The 24320-nt window shown below is 40.9% G+C and overlaps 1 protein-coding gene across 6 annotated transcripts in view; it reads right to left on the bottom strand.

Moving 5' to 3' along the window:
• Positions 1 to 24320, bottom strand: part of RHBDD1 (rhomboid domain containing 1) — a 160573-nt gene that overhangs the window by 121913 nt on the left and 14340 nt on the right. For all 6 annotated transcript variants that reach the window (XM_054505986.2, XM_045867845.3, XM_045867849.3 and 3 more), the window contains exons 2-3: positions 12541 to 13049; positions 11154 to 11286 (exon numbers count right to left, since the gene is read on the bottom strand). In XM_054505986.2, coding sequence (XP_054361961.1) covers positions 11154 to 11286; positions 12541 to 12973 — 566 coding nt within the window. In that variant the 5' untranslated portion in view covers positions 12974 to 13049. The remainder of the gene's footprint in view (positions 1 to 11153; positions 11287 to 12540; positions 13050 to 24320) is intronic.

Raw genomic sequence — 24320 nt, 5'->3', positions numbered from 1 at the left:
AATAAACAGATTTGTACATGCACACATATACATGTACATACATAAACACAAACACACACGAAACAACCTGGCAACATTATATTAGACCTACTAAAAAAGTTTATGTTTTAAATAATGATCCCGAATGCAGGTCAATTGCAGACAAAAATGATATAAGAAATTGGCATAAGTTCTTGAAAAACAACTTAACCCACCCTTGAAAAACATGAATCCCTCTCTCCTCTCAATGAGCTGCCAAAACACCGCCCCAACCCTAAAGGGACCACAGTTCCTTCTCAGGCTCATCCATCAGGCCATGTCTGAAGGAGCTTTCTCTCCCTAGCACGATTAATTTGGGTATCACTGGAATTACTTATTTGTCACTTGCTTGTTTATACAAACCTCCCCCCCCAATGTATATTTTGACCCTATAGCCATTTGGGTTTTGTTTTATTTTCTACTAAGCTCTTGGAAATATTTCCACATTTAAACAGTTTAGAAAGGAATGTTATGCTTTCATTTGGGAAAAAGTGTTAACTCTTCTACCTCATTTTCTGCTTTGCTCTAAATAACCCCCCTCCTTCGATTTTCAAAGGATTTTATTAATAATGTTGTTTATGACTGAACAACTGTGATTAGCAGGTTTGGTTTAGGTGAACTCCAAATCTGTTAGCACATATTTCTATACAGAGAACTATCCTGAGAGCTGGTACAGCCTTTACCAAGCCTCGTGAACAAATAATACTCATTCTAATTAAAGACAATAAATTAGTAAAAATCTGTGATCACAGCCTGTTCTTCTCATTGCCACCAATGTCCTGGCAGTTCATTACCGCTGAGGACAATGAATGACACTGTTCCTAAACATACACATTTCGCTCTAGTTTAAGCAGTATCTCTTGAAATTTGTACAGGGTCCCACAATAAAGATACGTTTTAGATTTGACCTAGCTCACATACACATACAGCTAGGGTTCCTGGATTTAATACTTATTCTTACTGTATCCAACACTAATATCTCCAGTCCTCCCCCCACCTCCCACTTCCTTCTTTTCTTTCTGTATACCAGCTGTAACCAACTAAACTGATTTCAGGGTCTCTTAAAGGGTTAGAACCCACAGTTGAAAACCACTGCTTTTAAAGCCCCATTATTGCTGGCCAAGGTTGCTATGACTCAGGGCAGCCCAGCATCTGGGCATGGATTTGCCCCACACCTCTGTCCTTTGCTTCCCCTCCAATCTCTGCCACTCCCCAAATACTGTCCTCTGTACTCACTGTTCTTCATTCTACTTTCCCCCTTTTCATCCAACTCATTATTGTCATGACAGGTTCTGCGGAGCATATCTGCCCAAATGCCGTGGCATAACACAAGCATTTTCTTTGACTCACGTTCAGGAATTTAGAAAGACCACGGAGGGGTGGACAGTCTCTGCTCCATAACATTGAGGCTAGGTGGATCCACGGCTGTCTCTAAAGGCCATCCACTCCCATGGCACACGCCACCTCTTCATGATGCAATCAGGGGAGCTGGACTTCCTACATGGACCCCAGGGCCAAGTATTTCAGCTCACCAAGCAAGAAACATGTTGCCTCGGAAGTAATGAGGCCCCTTTGCAGCCATCTACTGATTACACTGGGTCACAAACCATCCAATTCATGGGGAGGTGAACTGGACCCCTCCTCGTGATGGTGGAGTGGTCAAGTTCTAGAAGGACATGGGACAGTAGATGGTGTCATAGTCATGTTCTAAACAGTTCTTCCCCAACCTCACTCCTAACTCCCAGGCAGAGAACCAACAGTCTACCACGTACGTAGATCCACATGGGTGTCAAATGGCATTTAAAATGCAACATAGCCAAGCTGATCACTGTCCTCTTCCTTTGTGTTCCCCATCTCAGTACTACTGGGGGAAAAAAAAAACCCATATGTTGTGTTTTAGACAAATATGCCAGAAGCAACTTACCACAAACTGTAAGCAGATGGAAGAAGAGAACTCAGTGTAGCATGGACATTCCATGCAGTCTAAGGGATTCTGTCCCACATAGAACACAGGCAGATTTTATAGTCAGTCTCCGGGATAAGAGGGACAAGTAGCCATTCTCCTTTGGACAAAGAGTTAACTGCTCACCTTGACAGTGTTACTGAGCAGTTTCAGTGGTTATGTATATTTTCACACACCCCACAGCGTCCCTCCCTCTCCCATCTCTGACTGCATGAAGCATCCCTGGAAAAGATTCTAGTTGCCCAGGTTCTATGCCACCACTTTTCCTTTCATACAAGCTATGAAACCTTCACGTGACTAGAGAGGCAGCATGAGCGCTTACAGCAGTAGTTCTCAAAGTGTGTTCCGTGGACCTGTTAGCCTTTAAGAAAGTACCACTTGCCAAGTTTTTGTATGGTACAAAGAAGAGTATCCACAATTATCTGAAAAGGCTATTCAAATGCTCCCTCCTAATCTTTCTAAGCATACATCTGTGTGAGGCCAAATTGTCTTTCACCAAAATGATATAGCTCAACAGATTAACTGGGGAAACAAATACAGGAGTCAGATTTTTTTCTATTAAGCTAATCATCAGTGAGTTTTGCAAAAAATTTTTATTGTCATTCATTTCCCCTTTTGCGGTGTAGGAAATACACTTACTTTCCATAAAAAATATTATTTATGTGGACATATATTGGGTTAGGCTTACTATTATTTTAAATGAATTATTACTAGTAATTGAGGTTATGATTTTAAGTGAATTATTATGAATATTAATTTTTAAAAAGATTCTCAGTTTTAATTTCCAGTATGGTCAAAATTGATAGATGTAATCCACATAAACCAAAGTCCTTTGGGGTCACCAATAATTTTTAAGACCTTAAGTTTCTCTAATGACCAAAAAGTTTAAGAACCACTGGTTTAGAGGTTGAATTCACAGACCTGATTGCTGAAGCTTAACTTCATTGACTATCCCATTTATTACCTGGTATTTGACTAACTTTATTTTATTTATTTATTTATATTTATTTATTTATTTAATTTGAGAGAGAGAGAGAGAGAGAGAGCACAGAGTGAGAGAGAGCACACACAGGGCTAGGGGCAGAGGGAGAAGCAGACTCCCCACTGAGCAGGGAGCCTGACTCGGGGCTTGATCCCAGGACCCTGGGATCATGACCTGGGCCGAAGGCAGATGCTTAACCGCTGAGCCACCCAGGCGCCCCTATTTGACTAACTTTAATAAGGTATTTAAAAATGTTCATGCCTCAGTTTCCTTATCTGCTGAGAGAAGTAATTACTCCTCCTCGCAAAGTAAGTGAAGAAATACAAGAGATAATAGATACAGAGCTTACAAAGGTACTTGGCAGGTAGGAAGTCCCCCATACAGGAAAGTCATGATGATTATGCCCCAGGGACCATCGAATTGGCCTCAGCAACCTCTCCCCCATGTGTTCCCTCCTGTTCTTTTCTCTCAGCCCCTGCACTAGTTCTGGTCTCTGGTTTCTTCTCTAGTCTAGGTCAACATTTAAGTTAGACTCCTACCACCAAATCTAAAGATTTCTCAAATTGGAGTTAATTATCCTCCTTTTTTGTTCCTGTGCTTTTATTGAACTAAAATTTCTGCCTTCTGCTTTGTTTCAGTTAGTTGTTGGTATGTGTTTCTTTCACTAAATTGTGAAGTTGTGCGGGGGGACAGCGAGGGATAGCACATTGATTCAGGTCAATATTTAACAAGAACCCCAAAAGCAAAGGCACAAGAGAAATAAATCTGTTCTTACTCAAAATTTAATTCAAAATTGCTCAAGATTACTCCCTCCGTACAACTGAATGAGATACCAAGTTCTAAAACAATGAGATATTGGTCCACCTTATCAACTGAAAAAGTAATAAAATTAAAATATTTGACATATGTCACAAAGGAATCCATCAGAAGATTTCAGACCAAAAGTAACCGCAGAAACTACAGGTCCCTTCAATGCCTATACTAGGGTTCTCCAGAGAAACACCCCAATAGGATGGGTGGATATATAACATATTTAGCTATTGTATATATAACGTATGTATTTATATTTACATGTAATTTATATATAAATTTATCATAAGGAGTTGGCTCACATGATTATGGAAGCTTAGAAGTCCTGTGATCTGCCATTTGCAGGTTGGAGATGCAGGAAATCCAATGGTGTAAATTCCAATCTGTGTCTGAAGGCCTGAGGACCAGGAACCCCAACGGTGTGAGTCCCAGTCGAAGGGCAAGAGAAGGCTGATGTCTCAGTCCAAATAGACAGATAGAAAGAGAAGACTTCAACCTCCCTCCACCTTTTTGTTCTATTCAGTCCCTCCATGGACTGGATGACGCCCATTCACAGTGAACTTATGTTCATTCAACCATAAATATTTACTCAGTGCCTACTATGTGTCAGGCGGATGAGGAAGATACAAAGATGAGTAAGGAAAGATGCTTAGTCTCAAGAAGCTCCTCGCTTAGAGAAGAAGGAAAAGAAAAGGATAAATTATAATGAAGAAAGTGCTTATGGTAGAGAAATCTACAAAGACTATTGGAACAAAAATAAAGAATTAACTCTGCCTGGAGGAATCCAGGAAAGCAGCACAGAACAGGTTATCATTTGATTTGGGTTTTGAAGGATATCCAGGAATTCACAGGAGAAAAGAATAAAGGGTATGCCAAAGAAAGGAAAAGGAGATGCACTCCCAGAGGCCCAGACACTTTTGGTCGGTATTTTGAGTTTGAGTCTTCACCACCTTCTCTACCCATCTTTGATGGTGTGGTAGGCCAAATAATGACTCCTTGAAATATATCCACGTCCTCATCTAAGTTAAAGACTCTGAGATGGGGTGATTATGGTGCATTATCAGGGTGAGTCCTAAATGCAATTCCAAGTGTCTTTATAAGAGGGAGACAGAGGGAAATTGGACACAGGTAGAAGAGGAGAAGGCAATGTGATTTTGGTGGCTTTTGGGTGATGTGCCCACAAGCCAAGTAACGCCAGCAGCCACAAGAAGCTGAAAGAGATAAGGAATGGATATCCTCCAGAGCCTCCAGAGAAAGTATAGCCATGCCAACACCCTGATTTCAGCCCAGTGTTACTGATTTTGGACACTTAATTTCAGAAATCATGAAAGCATAAATTTCTGTTATTATAAGTCACCACATTTGGGGTAATTTGTTACAGCAACAATAGGAGCCTAATACAGACATTGTCTGCTATTTGTCTCTAGTATCATTTCCTGACATCCATGGAGGATTCTGGAATAATCTTACTATCTTCATCTCTACCCTATCTCCTATAATTACCCCGGGTGATATCATTGCTCATGTAGATAATCCAGCCAACACCTGAACCCTACCATCTCTTAAGCTCTTTGAGTCCAATGAGCCACCATTTCTCCAGTTTCACACCTACACAGACATACCAGTAAAAACTCCAACATCCTGTCTTTTTTTTATTTATTCATGAGAGACAGAGAGAGAGACAGAGGCAGAAGGAGAAGCAGGCTCCCCGCGGAGCAGGGAGCCCGATGCAGGACTTGATCACAGGACCCTGGGATCATGACCTGAGCCGAAGGCAGACGCTTAACCGACTGAGCCACCCAGGCGTCCCTAACATCCTGTCTTCTGACTGCCAATTCCTATTCTCAAAGCTCTCTCAATTCCAAACTTGACAAAACCTCCTAGGTCTTAACCCCTCCATTTGTCCACCATGTCTAGGCCTTTCCAGTTCCCTTCCCTTCCCCATATGCATCACTGGGACAACCCTTTCAACAGAATCCACAGGTGAATTTGCCAAGACGCTCACGGAGCAATAGGCCTCTCACTTGCCAGGGATCCTTCAGAGCATGAGAGAGGTCCCAGCAATGTGTTCATAGGGTCATATACTTTTGTAGAATTGTGAAAGTGGGATATCTTAACCACACTGGTTAAAACTGCTATCTCTGTGTACTCCAACACTTCCTTTGTCAGGTGGCACTGGTGTGGCCATAGACATTTTCTGGATTCAGCTAAAGGGAAGCTGAGTTGAACCTACATTTAGTTGGGATTCAGTGGGGTTTATTTACAAGGTTCATGGTCATTTCGGTGCAGAGTAATGGCTTCAGGAAATCCTCTTAAGGCCCACTTTGCATCTTTAACCTGAATTGTAACAGGAGGCCGAGGGGCAGAAGTCCTTCGGCACTCTCAAGTGTCCTGGGGCAGGGAGCACCACCAATGTAGTGTCAGAGCCCAGTGTCTGGAAAGTTCTCCCGATCACCAAACATGTAGAACTATAAATGGGGGAATTCAGTTCCCACTAATATACAGTAAAAACAGCCATGAAACAGAAACTCTCTTCTGCCAGGAATCTACTCAGTAACGCAGCGTTTGCAATCATAAATGCGCCATCCATTTTCTGCTTCTTTTTTGAGAATCATGCAAAATCAACTTTATTGAAATTCCTGTGTTTGTAGCTTTCAAAAATATTTTCAAATCAAATCAAAAGCTGTAAACTGAAGGAATAAATAGGCTCTTAAGAGTTCTGGTAATCCAATTAATGAAGAGCTTTAATATTTAAATTTCTTGTTGATTTGGCACAAAGTATTAGTATCAGTGAAGAAAACGTGAATCTCCTACCATGCCACTGAAGATCAGGGACAACACTCAAATCATTCAAAGTACACTAGATATTGGTCACTGCACAAATAATCTTGAAAAGCCCTGAAATTTTATAGCTTCTATGTAAAAACGCTTTGATGGAGATTTTTTCCAAATCAGAAAACAATGCTAAAAATTTACAAAAGCTGTAAAAGTTCTCCTAAACTTCCGATAAAAAATTAATTTTGATACACCATGCTATTCTCTCTACAGAAATGTTATTGCCAAATTACTGTCAGATGAAGAAGAGATCAAAAGCACTCAGCCAAACCTGGGGGAAAATATTATAAAGGCCTGCCAGGGAGTTAACAGAATATTACATTACTTTTAGGGATTTTATAATGTTTATGGTATTTGTCAGCTCTTTAAAATTTATAAATTGTTGTGCTTTGTATTGTCATTTAAAATTCTTACTTTTGTTTCCAATTTTGTATTTTTTTTTTTTTTCTTAAAAAGAACCCACAAAACTGAATAGCTTCAAGCCTACCAAAATCAGATCTTCCCTTGACAGAACACTCATCTTCCTCAATCCCTTGCCTCTGGGTCTTAACCTCTAACCCTGGATTAACCCCACCTAATAAATGTAGAAGGAATGATAGATTTAGAAAATCATTCTTCATAGCTCCCCCTAACATATACTGAAAAGATAGAAGGTTATTAACAAGCTATCTGCATGATGTCCAATTATCACCCCACAGATTACTTTCTAAGTTGCAAAGGGACAGATGTATCCTTACAATGGAGACTATCCTAATTGATCAAATTTAGAATTCCTAATAGAGGGACAATCAGGCATCATGTCCTTCCTGTCATGATGCAATATGGTCTTGGGTAGGCTTATGGCATCACCCCTATGAAGTATTCTTGCCAACAACCCAGTTTAATCTGAATGTAAGTAAACCTTTGTACCTACCTCCCAGTTTACAGAAATGCAGGGGCTAAAGGAAGGAGTTAAGTAACCCTACAAGTAAACAAGAAATCTAGAAGTTGGAACATTCTACAAAATCTAGTCTCTTCACAACTATCCCATGAGTTATTTCTCAATGTCATAGGAAAATAAAAAGGTAGAAGGACTGCCTTAGAGTAAAAGGGAACAAAAAAATGTAATCAAATGTGCGAACTTTAACTATATCCTAATCCTCTTACATCTCTACCCCCCTCCCCCCAAAAAGCACAACAGTTACAAAAGATGTTTGAAAAACGGGGAATTTTAAATCTAAACTAATCACTGAACAACACTGGGGGAACTCCTGTTAATTTTCTTCAATATGACAACAGTAATGTGTTTATATAAAGCAATATATTTTTAGGAGACACACGCTAGAAGTTCTTAGGGGTGAAGTTAGCCTCATGTTTGCAACTTACTTTCAAATGGTTTAGCAACTTCTCTTTATGTTTGAAAATTTTTACAGTTAAAAAACTGAAATAAGTAAAAAAATGTATTAAATCTATTTTTCTTTCACTTGGTCAATCTAACCAAGAAGTTTTTCAGAGTCAGAGTAATTCCTCTCATCAGACATTAGCAGTGAAGCAGTACCAAAGCCCAGGGGCTAATGTTTTCAGAACAGCCATATTACACGGAAGAATCTCCCAGGGTCTAAATGCAGCCATGGCCTGCTTAATTTGTGTTTATGAGTAGCCCAAGGGAATTTTTAGACTGCTAACTGCCATTCTGGGTGGAAAAGTCAAGCAGGAACAACGGGGCAGGGGAGAGACAGAACTGAAGCAAACAAAATTCTGTTTGACTTACTTTATTGATTTTAGGAATAAAAAGAAGTAGGATTCATTTCAGGGACACTACACACTCCCAGTGACTTATCTCATAGTAAAAATGATGAGTGAAGTACTTTATAATTTATAAACACCCTCATTTAGACCACCTCTTGGACTCCTTAAAACAGACTTAGCAAACAGAGAAAGCAAGTAATATTCCCAATGGGCAGAGGAGGAAAATGAGGCTCAGAGAGGCTGCAGGAGTTCCCTTAGGTCCCACGGCTAGCAGGCGGGCCCAGCTCCTTCACACGTGACCACTGACCTGCAGCAGGGTCACTAAGGGGCTGTCTCATGGTGGGCAACACTCATTTCTCTGAGCTTCAGTTTGGGACTAAAATAGCCTTGGGTCCATATGAGAAACTGCAGAGGTTGGAGGCAACACTTGGCATTAGACCCCCTCTCTTCCATCAACAGGACGGGGAGGAGGCAGGAAGGACCAAGAGCCAGTGGACAAGGAGGCAGCCTCCTGAAGGGGCCGGCACACGTCCCTGCTGGGCCCCCTCAGGGGCAGGGACACTTCTTCAAACACAGGCCCCTCCCCAGCAGGATCCCAGGACACGCCAGGGAATGAAAGGACCATGTGAGGCACAGCAATCACGGAAAACAAGGTACAAACAAGGACTGTGAAAAGCGAAAGCACCACTTATGAGTGTGATTCCTTCACTCCGCTGGTCAAGTCCAGCCCCTCACAGTGCCTAACGAACGGCCAGCTGTTTGGAGTGGCTTGCCTCCATAAGACGCTGTAACTGGGGGAAATTACTAATTCCGTGGCTTTCATAAAACACAGAGGTCCACCAAATGTTTGCTTGGCAGGTTTTTTTTTTCTCCCCAGAGGGCAGCTCATTAAATCTGACAATAAAGCGGGCTTTGTTCTAAAGATTTACAGTGTTTTCCCAGTGCAAATCTAATTGACAACCAGCAGGAGAGCAACAATGCAGAGCAAAGAGAGCCCTGGTCTCTCCCATTCTTCCAAGATCCATCTCAAAGAAGCACTCACTTCTTAGTTTCCTGGACCAGTGTTTAGCTTGGTCTTTATGTAGACGCAGGCAGAAGCAGATGCTTGGGTATCAGAAGTTTATCATTCAAAGTAGTCAAATCTTAAAACACCAAAAGAGATTTATTCTTTCAAACTTCAAAGATAGGAAATTTCATGTAATTCCCAGGCTCAGGATATCAGGTCCCTCCATGCAGAATAAGCATATTACATAAAAATGCAACCATGCCTTTTCCAGGGAAAGGGGGGGGGGGGGCGCTAAAAAAAAAAATAAAGTGCATGATGATTGAGAGTCTTCAGAAATGGTTGCATGAGAATATTAAAGGCACAGCCATTCAAATGGACGTGGAATAAAAGTTCAAGTATCAGAGGGAGTGATTTCAATATGAATGTTGGGTGTTGCGGTCACAAACAAGAGTCTCGCGTCTACACAGAGAACCAAGTCACATCAAGCAAGTCAGGGAACTGTGAGTGACAAGGTATAGAGAGGCCTGTTCAGACAAGGGACAGACATTACTGGGCCCTTTTTCAAAGAAAACTTTGAAGATTTTGTTAGGCTTTCTTCGTGGAACTGTCACAAGGTAACAATACAGTTGCAAATGAGTGGTGCTCAGTGGTCACATCCCTGCCTTTTGCAGACCAGCTGCCAATGGCTGCCCATGATGGGAAGTCAGCATCAGAGAAGGGACTCTCTCTGGAGGTTATTGCGCTGAGGCACAGCACAAAGAGAAAATTATCAAATAGAGTCCAATACCCAACACACCCACACGAACCAAAAGCAAAATAAAACTGCTGTCTGAAAAGAAAAGTGGCCAAAAATACAAAACAAAACAAAACAAAAAAACACACCTCCTTACTTCTTCCTGAATCTTCCTGAATTTCCTCCTTCTCCAAAGAGTACCTAGGTGCTTACAGTAAAAATAAACAAAAAACCATGTGCTTCCAGTAGCCTATACAGACTAAGAGAAGGGAAACTGGTGGGAGGTGGGAGAAAAGCACAATTCACCCTCCCTTTTCTAAACAAAAGCAGAGAAAGGAACCAAAGTGGGAAAGCATAGCACCCCAGTCAGGAGCACCAGACCAGGAGTCAGGAGGTCTGCAACCTTACTACGCTAGTGTCTACCAGGAGCTGTTTGGAAAGTACCTTAACCTCACGACTTTTCCTGTCCTCCTCCGAAAAGGAAGGGATTCATCTAGATCAATGGTTCTCCCACTGTACTGCTTAGAGCACAGGGGGTAAGGCGAAGGGAATGGGGCCCCATGCTTGTTCTCAACCTTAAAGAGTGCATCACTGATCCATTTTACATACTGAGGTTGTGAGTCAAGTCTTTTGTTTAAAGAGTTCTATCACCAAGACACCTCACAACTGAGATGCCTTAAAAGCACTGGACCAACGTGTCTTGTGATTTTTTATCTTTATGATTATGTGGTTTCTACGTGCCTCTCTGCATTACTATTATTAGAATTCATGAATAGATAGTCTCATTGATACAGATCCTCCAATCTGTATATTGGGTTCTCTTATTCCTACTTAAAGGGTAAGGGCACTGAACGTCAGATAAGGCACAGTGACCAAAATCACAGGGCTCAGTAGTTGACAGGATTCAAACTCAGGAATGACACTGAAATAAGTAAGCTCAGTGCCGTCCTTAAAGAATAAACTTCACTGCAAAAAAAAAAAAAAAAAAAAAACCAACTGGTTACCTCATTATTATTGCAATTCTTTCTCCATGGAACATCAGGTTCTTCATTTGTATTCTCTGGGAGTAAACACTTACCCTGGTGAGATGAAATGAATAGCCACAAGTTCTGCCCAACAAGCAAATCTGTTGGGTACAGGAAAGCCCAAAATGTTGGCAAAGCCTCCAGGGCAATAATGGTTGTTAAGAACTTTCAAAGCAAACAAAACTCCTAGAAGAGAATAAAGAGCATACAAATATCAACAATCCGAATGTGGAGATAATCCACACTTAACAAAGAAAACTAACTGAAAGCAAAAATGATTATTTGACTTAATCCCCCTTCTTGTTTTGAAACACTCTCCTCTTTACAAGTCAACCCAGCTTTTGGTAGAAAGACAAATATGTTCAAGGTAATCATTCTTTTGATGTTTCTTAATGCAGAAGTTCATACTGACTTTCAGTATGCTAGAAAATATACATGTAAAATGGTAATAAAACACCTGAAATGGTACTAAATGCCACTTAACTGTTCACGTCAGCATTGTTAATTTTTTGCTATGTGATTTCTTTTTAAAAGATTTTATTTATTTATTTGACAGAGAGGGAGAGAGACACAGCGAGAAAGGGAACACAAGCAGGGGAGTGGGAGAGTGAGAAGCAGGCTTCCCACTGAGCAGGGAACCCAATGCGGGGCTTGATCCCAGGACCCTGGGCTCATGACCTGAGCCAAAGGCAGACGCTTAACGACTGAGCCACCCAGGTGCCCCTATGCATCATGATTTTTAAGTCCATGAAAAAAAATAGCAGTAATGTGTATTTTTCGAACCTCTATGCAAAGACATGTTGAGGGCAGGGCATGTTTCCTTTCTTTCCCACAACTGGCTGCACGAGGATGTATCTTAAAGGAAAGGGTGCCAGATGGCAGGGAAAGTAGAGGGAAGAGTTAGATTTCCTTCTGTTCCAGCACTATTTCCCTCCTGCCCGTCACATTCTAACTCTTAGACTACCTCATTTTGGCCCCGATGGCCATTCCGTCCTCCGAGATACAGGCAGAGTGACTATCATGGTCCCTTAAACATAGTGAGCGTGCCATGGTAAGGTGTCGTACGTGTATTTTAATGCTGTTACTGAGAGGCATACCCATCGTTCTAGAGAATTCCTTATCACAGATACACCAGTGGGTCTTTCCACCATTAAGGAGCCAGTGTGTATTTCTAGAACTATCTCCTCCAAAACTACCTTGCAGCAGACCCTGGTCCAAACTGTCCAAGAGTGAATGATGCGGCGTTAAAATAGAATAGCAAGATCTATGTCCCTCCTCTGCTCCAATCATCCTTCTCTCCAAAATCCAAGCCCCAGCGATCCTTAGCCACTCAGAATTCAGTCCGCTCCCCAAACAAGGACCCCCGTTTCATAAAATGACAACAGTTACACCTCCCTTACTGTCTTCATGCATGCTCCCTTAGAAATGTGTCTGCCTTACCTGAGAAACCTACAGCACAGTTCCTTCTGAAGCCAGGTTCATCCATGAATTCTGCAAGAGCAAATTCTAAGAACAGGTACACAACTCCAGTGAGTAGGGAGAATGTGACGATGACGTAGGCAAACCATCTACTTCCAAGTCTTCTTTCTAGATTTATTCCTTTCCACAGCATGGATGCCATGTTGAAATACAAATGCCAGTCGTCTGCATGGTGAAAGGGAGAAAGCAGTAAGCGCTGCCAGTCTTTTTGCTGGTAACACTTCTCCACGCTAAGGCAGGACTCAAACAGCGGTTTCAGAGGATTCAAAAAGAACCAGATGTTGAGAACCAAAGTTGCTAGGGTGACGGGTGGAATATTGGTGATCCCAACATGGAAGATTTGAGAGAGTAGCAGAATCAGTCCAGTGTTAATTCCCCTTGATCTCCGCTGCATGGTTAGGTTATCAACCCAGTATTGGGAAAATGTGATCAGGTTTTAGGAATCGGGAAAGATATATAGGCAGCTGAACCTAAAACACAAAATGCACATGGAAATCCATCAATGAAGACTTAATAAACTGATAAGGCATACTCATTTAAAGATGAGCTTACATTATATATATCCCACCTCCCATCTGACAGAAACATTTTTTTTTAGTGTCTTCCAGAGTAACATCAGGATGCTGGCTGCCATCCTTCCTCATTTAACATTCTAAAATAGGAATTTTCTCCCAAATCCCAAAGGACCAGTTAATGGATGGGTATGCTTTCTCTGACAAATATGCCATGAAAAAAAGACTTGTCTTCTTTATAAATAAGCTGGTAACCTCATAAAAACCCTACAAAGATAGTGTGTAAATATTTAATAATGATTTCTACTCCAGATGATGAACAGGATTCTTTATCCCCTTAATTTTTTTTAAAGAAATATTCAATTTTGATATATTCAATACAGTCTGCCCCAAAGTTTTTAAACTTCCACAGGCAGGTTTTAAAATGCAAGCATTTACTATCTTCTACTCCATATTGCCAGTTATCAATGGCTAGGATGCTTTATATCGTCACAAAATTGAGTCCGGCAGAGCCCAGCCTAATTTGCTGACCCACAGAACAGTGAGCTAAATAAATCAGTCTGTAGCTTTGCCAAGTGTTAGAGTGCTATGTTATGCAGCAATTACTAACCAATACAGAAGGTATTTGCTTTGGTGGGGGCCTCGATTATGCTTATGGGAAGAAGCTGGCAAAGAAAGAGACACAGACTAAAGATGCAAAAGATACACAAAAAGAATCAAGTCCTTAGAGGGAACCAGCCTTCTCCATAGTAACAGGAAGGAAGAAGAAAAATGTCAGTTGCAGATATGGGTCAAGAGGCAGATTAGGGTCAGGATGCTGGGAAAAGTTCTCATCTAGTGGTTTTTCTCTGTGGAGCTTCTTGGGCTCCCAACCAAATATGTGACTTATCTGATCCCCTAAAGATTCTCATTCGGACAGGACACTGGAAGGTATGTGAGCTTGGGGGCAAAAATGGTTACAGTTCTACTTAGAAGCTCTGAGACCTAGGGCAAATTACTTAAACTCTCTGAACTTCACTTTCTTCACTTTAAACTAGAAATGATAATACCTCCTTCCCAGGATTACTGTAACACGTCTGGAACGAAGCAGATGCTAAATATACAGTGGCTACACTTTTCAATACTCTAAGGTAATCTCACCTACGTGAAAAAGCTTTGCAAATGGTAGCATCCTAATAAGGCTCAAAGGTACTCCCCCCATCCTCTTCCCATATGCATTCTAAGAAACGACCAAGAAAAAATTACACATTAATGTATGTATGCGTTTGTGTACATCCCCGTTATTAGCACAATCCAAGTTTTTTTTTTTTTTATTGCTATGGGCTTATTATTATAGCTCTGTAGCATTCTCAGGAACTTGAGAACTTAATAAAATCTCAACTGAAGAGCTCCCAGGCTATTTTAGAGAAATAGTCTATATTTTTCACATTGACATTCAAGTCAATTTTCAAATCTCCAATTACTCTTTTTGCAACATTCCCTAAATAATTTTAATATCAAACCTCAATACCTATAATAGGAGCAATGGAAAAATCTGGCCTTGATCATTAAGTAATCAGCTTACAAGAAATCACAAAATGAACCCTTCAATCTCAGTATAAATAGTGTCCTATGATGCCAGGCTATGCACAGCACAGAATCAAAACTAATTAGGTCTTTGCTTAAGAAAAATGACCCCCCTCCACCGCGATGGGAATCATTAGTGATGAGCAGTATAAACAAAAAGATAGTGGAACTTCCTCAATAGTATTTCACACTGCACCCAGGCTCGTTTTGCACTTGCTTGACTTCTGCCCAAATCCAGTGGTTCCTTTCCCTGAGCATCCCTCTCACCACCACCTTCGGCTGGTGAAGGTCCCTGTCTCCCTGGGACCCTGTGCTCTCCTGCAGCGCCACACACCCCCTCTCCCCCCAGCAATCCCCCTTCCTCTGCTTTTCCTTCTGCCTCTATTCTTGCTCTCTTCAACACACACTCATGCAATTCTACTCTCGTGGCTTCTAAAATTCGTTTTGTCATTTGGCTCCCCAAATTTCTATTTTGCACCCTTGATTTCTCAGTAGGTTGCAGGGGCATAATCTTATTGGAAGAATACAGCCTGTCTGATCTCTTGGTTTCCGAAAACTGAATTACCCCCACCTTCTCACAAAATGTCTACTTAGCCATTCCTTAGGTCACTCATCTGTTTAATAAATATCAAGTGCCAAGCACATGCCGGTCTTCATGCCAGACAGCAGAGGTATCACAAAGAACAGAAACCCTCACTATCTCAGCCCCTAAATGACCCATTTCTATTTGCTGGAAAAAAAAAAATATTGGCTATAGAAAATCAAAGGATGAATAAAATGATGTGGTTCACGTTCCCAACAAATGTATACTCAATGGGAAGGCAGACAGAACCATAGCCAATTTGAGAAGTGCAGAATATATTTTGGGCTCCACGATTACAAATAAAGGCCACTAGAGTACCAGTGTGGATAGAACGTAAGTCTGGGGTGTTCAGTAGCACAAATAAATGGGCATATTTCATACCAACTCTACGGCTCACTTTCCTTCCAAATAAGCTATCAAGTCAGCCTTCAAAAGTGAGGGATGCAGCCTCTAACAGGGTCACAGAAAATCCATGTGGTCCATGCGAAGGTCACATCTGTAACTTGACCCTGTGGGCCCAGCAGGCAGGGTTCTAAGAATACCAAAGAGAAGAGATCACAATAAGCCAGCACTGACTGTAAATGAATGTTGTTTTGTTCTGCTCATCAAATATATAAAAACGTTCAGACTGCTGAGCTGTAAGAGAGACCACAGAGGCATGATCGGTTATAGCAACTCATCTATAAGCTGGAAACCAGTTCAGCCTGTTTGGTTTGGGAAGTGATTTATTTATTCTAACTTGTACCCGGACCATAAAGCAGTTACCACAGCCCAAGGAAGAGCAGGCTAGTCCCTGTACTCCCCCAGCTCATAAACCCATCCTTCCCTCACGTTCAACCTGCCTCAAGCTGAACGCTGGACCCATCCCTTCCAATTCTGTTCCTCCTCTGTGTTCAGCATCTCAGGATACAGAATCTCCCGCTCCCCTGCTGTTCAAGTCAGAGATGCTGTTCAAGTCAGGATGCAAACATCCCTGACCCGTCCTCTACCCTCATCGCCCTCCTATCCTCCCATCCCATCCACCACACTTCATTAATTCGTCCACAGTTTCTGTCAATCTACTTCTTTCTAGCTCTTGAGACCTACTCCAATCTAAGCCACAGTCATACCTTGCCTGGATTACAACAAACTCCCTAACTGGATTCTCTGCTTATCCTCCTACAATCCACCAACCATTTTTCCACCACCGCCCAGAATAATCCCTGTAAAACTGAAGTTGGATTCCCTGCAGTAAGCCTGCGATGGCCTATCATTACAGTTAGAATAAAGTCCAAACTCTTCACCATAACCACACACTTGTGACAACCACTACCCCGCCCACCTCTGGTCTCTGCCCCAGTCACGGTGCTCCCTCCACAAGGTGCTCCCAACACAGGAGCTCCGGGATTGCAGCAGAAATGGCCAAGGGCAGAATCACTTTGTTTTGATTACCACTAATTACCCAGAGCCTAGTACAATGACTGGCATATAGTCAGTGCTTACAAGTTCTTTGCCCAAGGACTCAAAATGAGTATTTTTTAATATATCCACATTATACAATAAATAAGACTGACTGAAAAGACTACGATCTGTTCATCTTCTAAGTATTTTTCCTGCAATTGTAGCGACCTTCCCCATAGCACTATGCATACTATTCCATTTACATTTTAGTTCCAGAAGAATGTTTATAACATTTATCTCAACTTTACAGAAATAAACCTCTGATCCATGTAAAGTGTATTTAATAGGTTGTTTTGCCAGAACTATTTGATTAAAAAATGGCATTTTAATTATGTAGTAATACACACTAGATAGCACTGTATCAAAGTTGTGACAGAGAGAAATGGAAGACTTCTTGAAATATTGAAAGGAAAAATAGCCATATCTACTTTTAATAAGAAATTAAAAATTAAACAGGTATGTAATAAGAAAAGCTAAGTGGCTAAAACAAACAAAAGAAACTGAAATCGTAACTTGGGAAACCAATGTGTCTCAAAGGGGAGAGAAAGGAGTTTTATAAAAAGGGGAAAAAAATCTAATTACAGTGATTTTCAATTCTACTTACAAAGCACAAAATACTTCATCATTAGAATTTACTAGAGTGGTAAATGTCTCAATTTTCAGTTAAAATGCCCTATATCCCCAAAGGGGCATCTGATAATAACAGTGTTCATCCGTTCACCAGTTGATGGACATTTGGGTTGTCTCTGCTTCTTGACTTGAATGGATAATGCTGCTAGGAATATTCATGTATATATTTTTTTGGTAGGCACACGTTTTCAGTTCTCTTAGATACCTAGAAGTGGAATTGCTGGGTCATATGGTAACTCTATGTTTAACTCTTTGAGGAAATGCCAAACCATTTTCCAAATTTCGGCATCATTTTGTATTCCCCACATCCTTAACACTGCTTGTTTTTATCCACCTTTTTCGTTTTAGCAAACTGAGTAGGTGTGAAGTGGTACTGACTTAGACTTTCCTAATGACTAATGACATTGAGCAAATGCCTAAATTTTCATTGCTTAAAATATAATATAAACACGCATATTGACAGGTATGCAAAACCATACAGAGAAACTCATGCCCTCTCTCTCCCCCCCTCTCTCTCTCTCTGAGAAACAGTTTAACAAGCTCAGGTCAAAAGAAAGCTTCAGAAAGAAAGACGGAACCACAAAGAAATTGTTGTGGTTCACCTGCCAGGATTTCAGCACTGCCATACCCCTGGATGGGACATGTTAAGAGTGAATGTGAGTGTACTTCAGTAGCAGGGTCATAGGCTTGGGCCCACTCATTTGACGATAAATACTGTAAAATTTTGAAAGAAACAGAGGGTTAGTATGTTTTATTGCTTCAAACAAAGCAAAAATGCTATGGAAATAGCAGATCATGTTAAACATAAAAGCATCCTCTGCTTTTTAATTTATGAGAGCTGTGCAACAAATTAGCACATTGTAAATACTGCATTAACTTGGTCAAAATATACACAAAACACAATGCATTTTTTTTCTCTAAGAATGAACTCTCTCTGGGAATTCACTGGACTCAACTACTTCTTCTCACTCCCTAACTCTCTCAGGAATCCTATCATTCATGGCTTTTCTAATCCAAACACAAGATTGTCTTCTTTACTTCTTACTATAGGGCCAATAGATGGGAGCATTTTAGTCTGGCACAAAATAATAAAATTCTTTGTTCTTCCAATAAAATTTCTTAGAATACTTTTATTTGTCCTAAAAGGTAGTAGCTTCCTTAGGTCCCGAGAGAACCCAATTAGAAAATGTACATTTCCAAAATATTTTTGAAAATAAGAAAATGGTACAGTGTCATATGTATTTGCATTTAGCAAAAAACAATAATTAACTGAACACTTGCAAAGTAATTTGTTTCCTCTTTTCAGATATATGAAATTTCAAAGTTTATGTAGCTCATAGGCAATATATGGTTGTTAAATGTAATACACAGTCATATGAGTAACATGTAAATTATGCTTTTAAAACTTAATAAATATTAAGTGTAACAGCGAATGGTATGGCTTCACATCACTACCCCATGTTCAATTTACCAGAATGCATCATCCACCTAGGCTGATTAGTAAATGGGGAGTCCTGGGGGTCCTGGGTGGAATCTTTGTCAGAGTACCATAATTGTTTAATGGCAAGTTGCACATAAATGACAAATTTCTTCTAGCCATCTGGATCTAAGTGGCTTCATGAACCACAATAATGTTAAGGTCAAAGAATCAGAGTAGGACTCTGTTTTCCTATTTCATATTAAAGGCAGAGAGATCCAAAGAAATGAAAACAGTCAAGTGAATGAAAATTGACTTCATGAATAAAAAATGAAAACAGGAATCAAATTATATTAAGAAGGTAATGGGGATCTAGTCATGAACATTGTGACACTCTCAGTAATTGCATCCCACTCACGGAAATATCCACAACTTGGCTCTTCCAGAAGAAACTGGGAATTGAAAGCACTTTTCCCTTTTGAGGGCTTCTGAGACTTCAGAACCCATTCAATGGTTCTCCACCCTCATATGCTTCATCATTACAACTACATGAGAAATTGTCTTACATGGCTCGATATAACCATTAGGCTATCTCCCGAATGCCAACCGGCTAAATCGTTTTGACTTTAAGCTACCAGACATAGAGTTTTTAAGACACAAGACTTCCTCCTTCCTCTTTTCCCTCATCTACCATCTCTCCCAATGAAAACAAATGTAAGATTTTGCATACCTTAATAAGACACTGCCCAACTGTTGTTTAGAATAGCCTGCCTTGAGTATGAATATTAAGGCAGAATCCTTGACCTCTGAGGGGGATGGGATTTGAGACCACTAAAACAACATAAGAAGTAACAAAATGTTCCAGATAAGTAAGAAACCATTAATAAGGGCATATACCATGCAGTGACAGATTGCACCAAAAGTCAAACACTTATCACTGGACACTCTTCCCCCAATCCACTTATATGATGCCTGACTAGATTTGCTGAAAATCCAATCTCATCGTATTATCCCCTGCCCCCAATCCATCTTGTTTCTCATGTATGATGGCATTCTCTACAACATCTTCATAAGACTGAAGAGTGTCGTAGTGAACAGCATGGACTCCGAAGCCTAAGGCCTGCATTCAAATTCTGACTCAACTGCTTGGAATTGTATGATCTTGGTCAAATTCTCAGTCAGCCTGTGCCTAAGTTTCCCCATTTATAAAATATATACTAAATAATAATAAGACTTGCCTCATAGAGTTGTTGATGAGTTAATACTTGTCATCCATGCAGACTGTACCTGAAACCTAACAAGCACCCTATTGATGTTAGCAGATACTAAATTTTTACCCTCATACCTGATCAACTTGAAGCATTTCAGCCTAGGATTCAAAGTCTTATAATATTTACATACTTCCACAATAATAACTAATATCTAACACATTTATTTATAGTTTTCAAAGTATTTATATCTAATTTGTTTCATATAATTCTCACAAATGTCTGAACACAAACTTAGTTCCATGTTATCCACTAGCTGGTCTACCCAGCACTTGCCAAGAAAATCACCTAACTGTCCAGGTACCTGTGTGAAGCATACTCTTTAGAGCTACCTATATGAGGAGCAGCTCAATGGAGCTTCTGCCCTCGAGACTTTCTGGGGATGTTCAAACTTCAGCCCTCGGCTTTCTCTGTCCAAGGTACTTAGTTAGTGGCCATCTCCACAGATGGACAGTCAGGCTTGGGGCACTCTCATCACCAGAGGTCGCCAAAGCAAATTTCCCACACATCCCATAGCTTGCATTTTAAGTCTGCCCATTCCAAACACAACTGCCCAATTTGATAGAAATCCTTTCAGCAGTTTTGGTGGGAAACCATGAGACAGAGAAAGAAATTCCATTTTTCTCGTATAGATAAACCAAGATGGTAGTGCTTATAAACTGGACTATTAGGACTCAAATCCAGCCCTTCCCACCAGGTGGAACTGCTTATCTGGTGCTCTCTCCCACTACTGTGACCCTTCCTATGAGAAGCTGTCCTAAAAGGTCTGCACGTCCACAGCATATACCAAATGTCTCCAAGGTCTGCAAGTGGTTAAATAAAAATCTTTGAAAATTCTAGGCTGTGATCTAGAGGCAGGCCAGAAAATAGTTCAAAGTTCTACTTCATAATCAATATTTTTTAACTTAACTCACTACCCTAGGAACTCTGAAAATGCCAGCTACTTTTCTTTCACATAAACGCTTCTTGGAGGGTAAACTCAAGTTTGGGAGAACTTTTTAAAAGTACGAAAAGGGAATAAAACAATGTTTAATATTTAGTTCAATCGCTACTTACATAGTGTAAAATTTTATTAGAACTAATTTAAATAATAATGAGGAAAAAGTGAATAAAAGTGTGAAGATTTCAATACTTAACCATTTAGCAAAGGGCTTCCTTTTATGAAAAGATCTCACCAAGAGCAATAAGGCAGAGCAATACATTTTAAGTCAGATATTGCTTTCAACAATGAGGGTCACTGAAATACATTGTCTCTTTAAAAAAAATTATTATAAGGAGACAATTATGTTTTTAACACTTCAAAAGAAGTAAAAGGCATCTTAAAGTAAAATTCCTAGAAAACAAACCAATGTGAAGAAATTCTGGGGCTTAAACCATAAAGTTGCTGAGGGCAGAAGGGTATGTTAGCAAGATTGGAAAAAAAAAATGGGTAAGACTTGCATAGTTCAGAAATATGGAGACAGTGTCCACTGGTGGAGAAAGTTAATCTTCATGATCATCCCCCCTTAAATTAACATAAATCTAATTAAAAACAGCATGCTTGCTATAAAACACAGCTTCAAGGCATCCCCTAGTTACTAGCTCCCAAACCTGCACCCCACTTCCAATCAGATTTCTACTTCTGAGACCCTTAGATACAGAAATTCTAGAGCCATCAGAATTTCTGGAGCCGCTGCATGCAGATATTTTAATAAAATTTATTTTATAAACACAAAAATAACTGAGGCAGAGCTAGGTGGTAGCTATGAAAAGAGTAGTTTCAATTAAAGATGGGAAAGTGATTTCAAATAATACAATCATCTACTCTGAGCCACAGAAATACATGCCCACTGCAATAAATGGAATCACCAAAAGAAACTGTCAGGTCAGGACCTGATAATCTGTTCTTTCCTGTGGATTCTTAACAATATTCAGGAAGTGATAAGATTCAGAGTGCTTAAGGCAAAGGTTCCATCAGCTTCACCTAAGAGGGAATATGGTGCAGTAGAAAGTACACAAGTTTAAAAAGAAGACATCAGCTTCCATCCCGGCCCCACCATTAAGAAAGGGGACAGAAAGGCCAAAGAAGTAAAAGATAAAACAAGAAAACACAGAAAGCCACCAACACTATCACAACAAAAACCAAGTTTTTCTACTTCACTAGGGACTGACTGAGGATGGGAAAAGGCTTCACCCAGGGCTGAAAGTGTTGGTGATCATGGATTATCTTGATGGGTTACTGGGTCTCTGTCCTGCCCTCACTGTCTACCAGCGCCCGGAGCTCCTCCACTGTCCCATCTGACTCAGTGATCTTGGTCAAGAGATAACTCTTGAAGTAGTACTTGAGCTGAGGCTGCAGAACTAGGCCAAGCCCTTCTAGGAACCAGAGAATCAAGATCATTGTCTCCTCTGGCTCTATCATGGGGCCACATGTCATCAAACTTGTGGAAAAGTCTCTGCTTTGGGGAACAATGAGCTGGCTTCGCATAAAGGCAAAAGACTCAGGAAAGGAACTTCAGATTTAGGAAATGCTTTAAAATAGTTTCAAGAACAGTAACAACAGAAGAGCTTTGGGTGCCAATTTATTTACACAGAATAGAGGAAATTAAGATTCACCATACATTCCAAGGAACCAGGGATTCTGTCAAAGTGAAAGGAAAAGACAAAGCCTTGGTCATGCTGAGCAATATTCTGGGGATTCCCCCAGCAATTTGAAAACTTCAGGTCAAAAGCATAATGAAGATTAAAAGGAACCAGAGAGGGGCGCCTGGGTGGCTCAGTTGTTTAAGCGACTGCCTTCAGCTCAGGTCATGATCTCAGGGTCCTGGGATCGAGCCCCACATCGGGCTCCCTGCTCGGCGGGAAGCCTGCTTCTCCCTCTCCCACTCCCCCTGCTTGTGTTCCCCCCCTCTCTGTCTGTCTCTCTGTCAAATAAATAAATAAAATCTTTAAAAATAAATAAATAAATAAATAAAAGGAACCAGAGAAACTATTCTTGATGAGATAGCACTCTGTCCCCAACTTCTGCTAGCTGTTCTGGTTTTACTCAGCCTAGGTCTGCTCCTTGCTTTGGGGTTCTGAGTGTCCAAGAACACCAACCTCTGGAATGGGCCGTTTCTTCAGGCTGAGTTGGATCATCAAGCTGCTTTGTGGCACATAAAGCTCAGAAAGTATGAGTCTAGTCATAAGACTGATCTATCTTCCCCAAACACACGCATCAAACACGGAGACTGATATACAGATGGAGAAAGAGACACAGAGATGCACACACAGGGAGAAATCCATCCATTTGGCCTGGCAGAAGAAAGTTAAACTCCTTCTCAGCCTGGAAGAGGCTAAATTTTAACAAAGTCACCTATGCGATCAGTCAACAAACAACATACTGACCATCTACCATAGGCGAGGCAGAATTAGGCTCAGAGAAAGAAAAAGACAAAGTGCATACAACTGTTTCTTGTTTCAAACGAGGTAAGAAGTTGCTCTGGGGCGCCTGGGTGGTGCAGTCGGTTGAGCACCCAACTCTTGGTTTTGGCTCAGGTCGGGATCTCGGGGTCATGGGATCAAGTGTCATGTCGGGCTCCACACTCAGCAGAGTCTGCTTGAGACTCTCTCTCCCTCTCCCTGCCTCCCCTCTCTAAAATAAATAAATCTTAAAAAAACAAAAGTTGCTCTGATTATTCCATGCACATAATGAGAGAAGCAACAGTGCTTCACCCCCACAGGGTGATAAAGGATGTAGATTTAGAGAAACACAAAATAGTTCTACAGAATTACCCTGCTTTTGCAGAACATGATTCTGTAGTAAGCAGGAGTCCTTCTATGCACACAGATACTTCTACTCCGTTACCGCTGCCCATTTGCTGGATGGCTTTCAAACAATTTCAGTGGAATCGGGGAGGGCCGCTCAGAAAATCATACACAGACACAGGGCCTCTTAAGTCACCTTGCCTTAGATTTCTCAGGGATAAGATCATCAGGAAAGGGGGGCAGTGTAAAGGTCCCCTTCGCTATAAACCTGCCCAGAATCGTGCACATGCATGTGCAAGACCAGGATGGTGGCCCCTGAGAAGGGCAGTCAGGCCTTGTTCCTCCCTGCACTTTCCTAACTCTGGGAAAATCACCAACGTGCCAAAGTCTAGATAATGTGGGGGCCTTCTGATTTCATAAATCCAACCCAAGCAACCACTAAAAGGAAGAACCTCTTTGTGCAGCTTTGTAATGGCAGAGCAAGAGACCCTCCCCTTAGGCCCCTGTAATTATTAAACTTAAAACACTGAGTACTTGACCTTATTTTCTATTACTCTTCTGTGCCTACTTTCCGATCAGGTCACGCTTGTCTCTAGGTC

Source organism: Mirounga angustirostris, unplaced genomic scaffold (assembly GCF_029215605.1).
Source record: "Mirounga angustirostris isolate CCGP_5_RB_7025 unplaced genomic scaffold, mMirAng1.0.hap1 SCAF_3, whole genome shotgun sequence".
Taxonomy (NCBI): domain Eukaryota; kingdom Metazoa; phylum Chordata; class Mammalia; order Carnivora; family Phocidae; genus Mirounga; species Mirounga angustirostris.
Note: the sequence above shows the minus strand (reverse complement) of the source record. Positions and strands in the feature narration are given on the sequence as shown.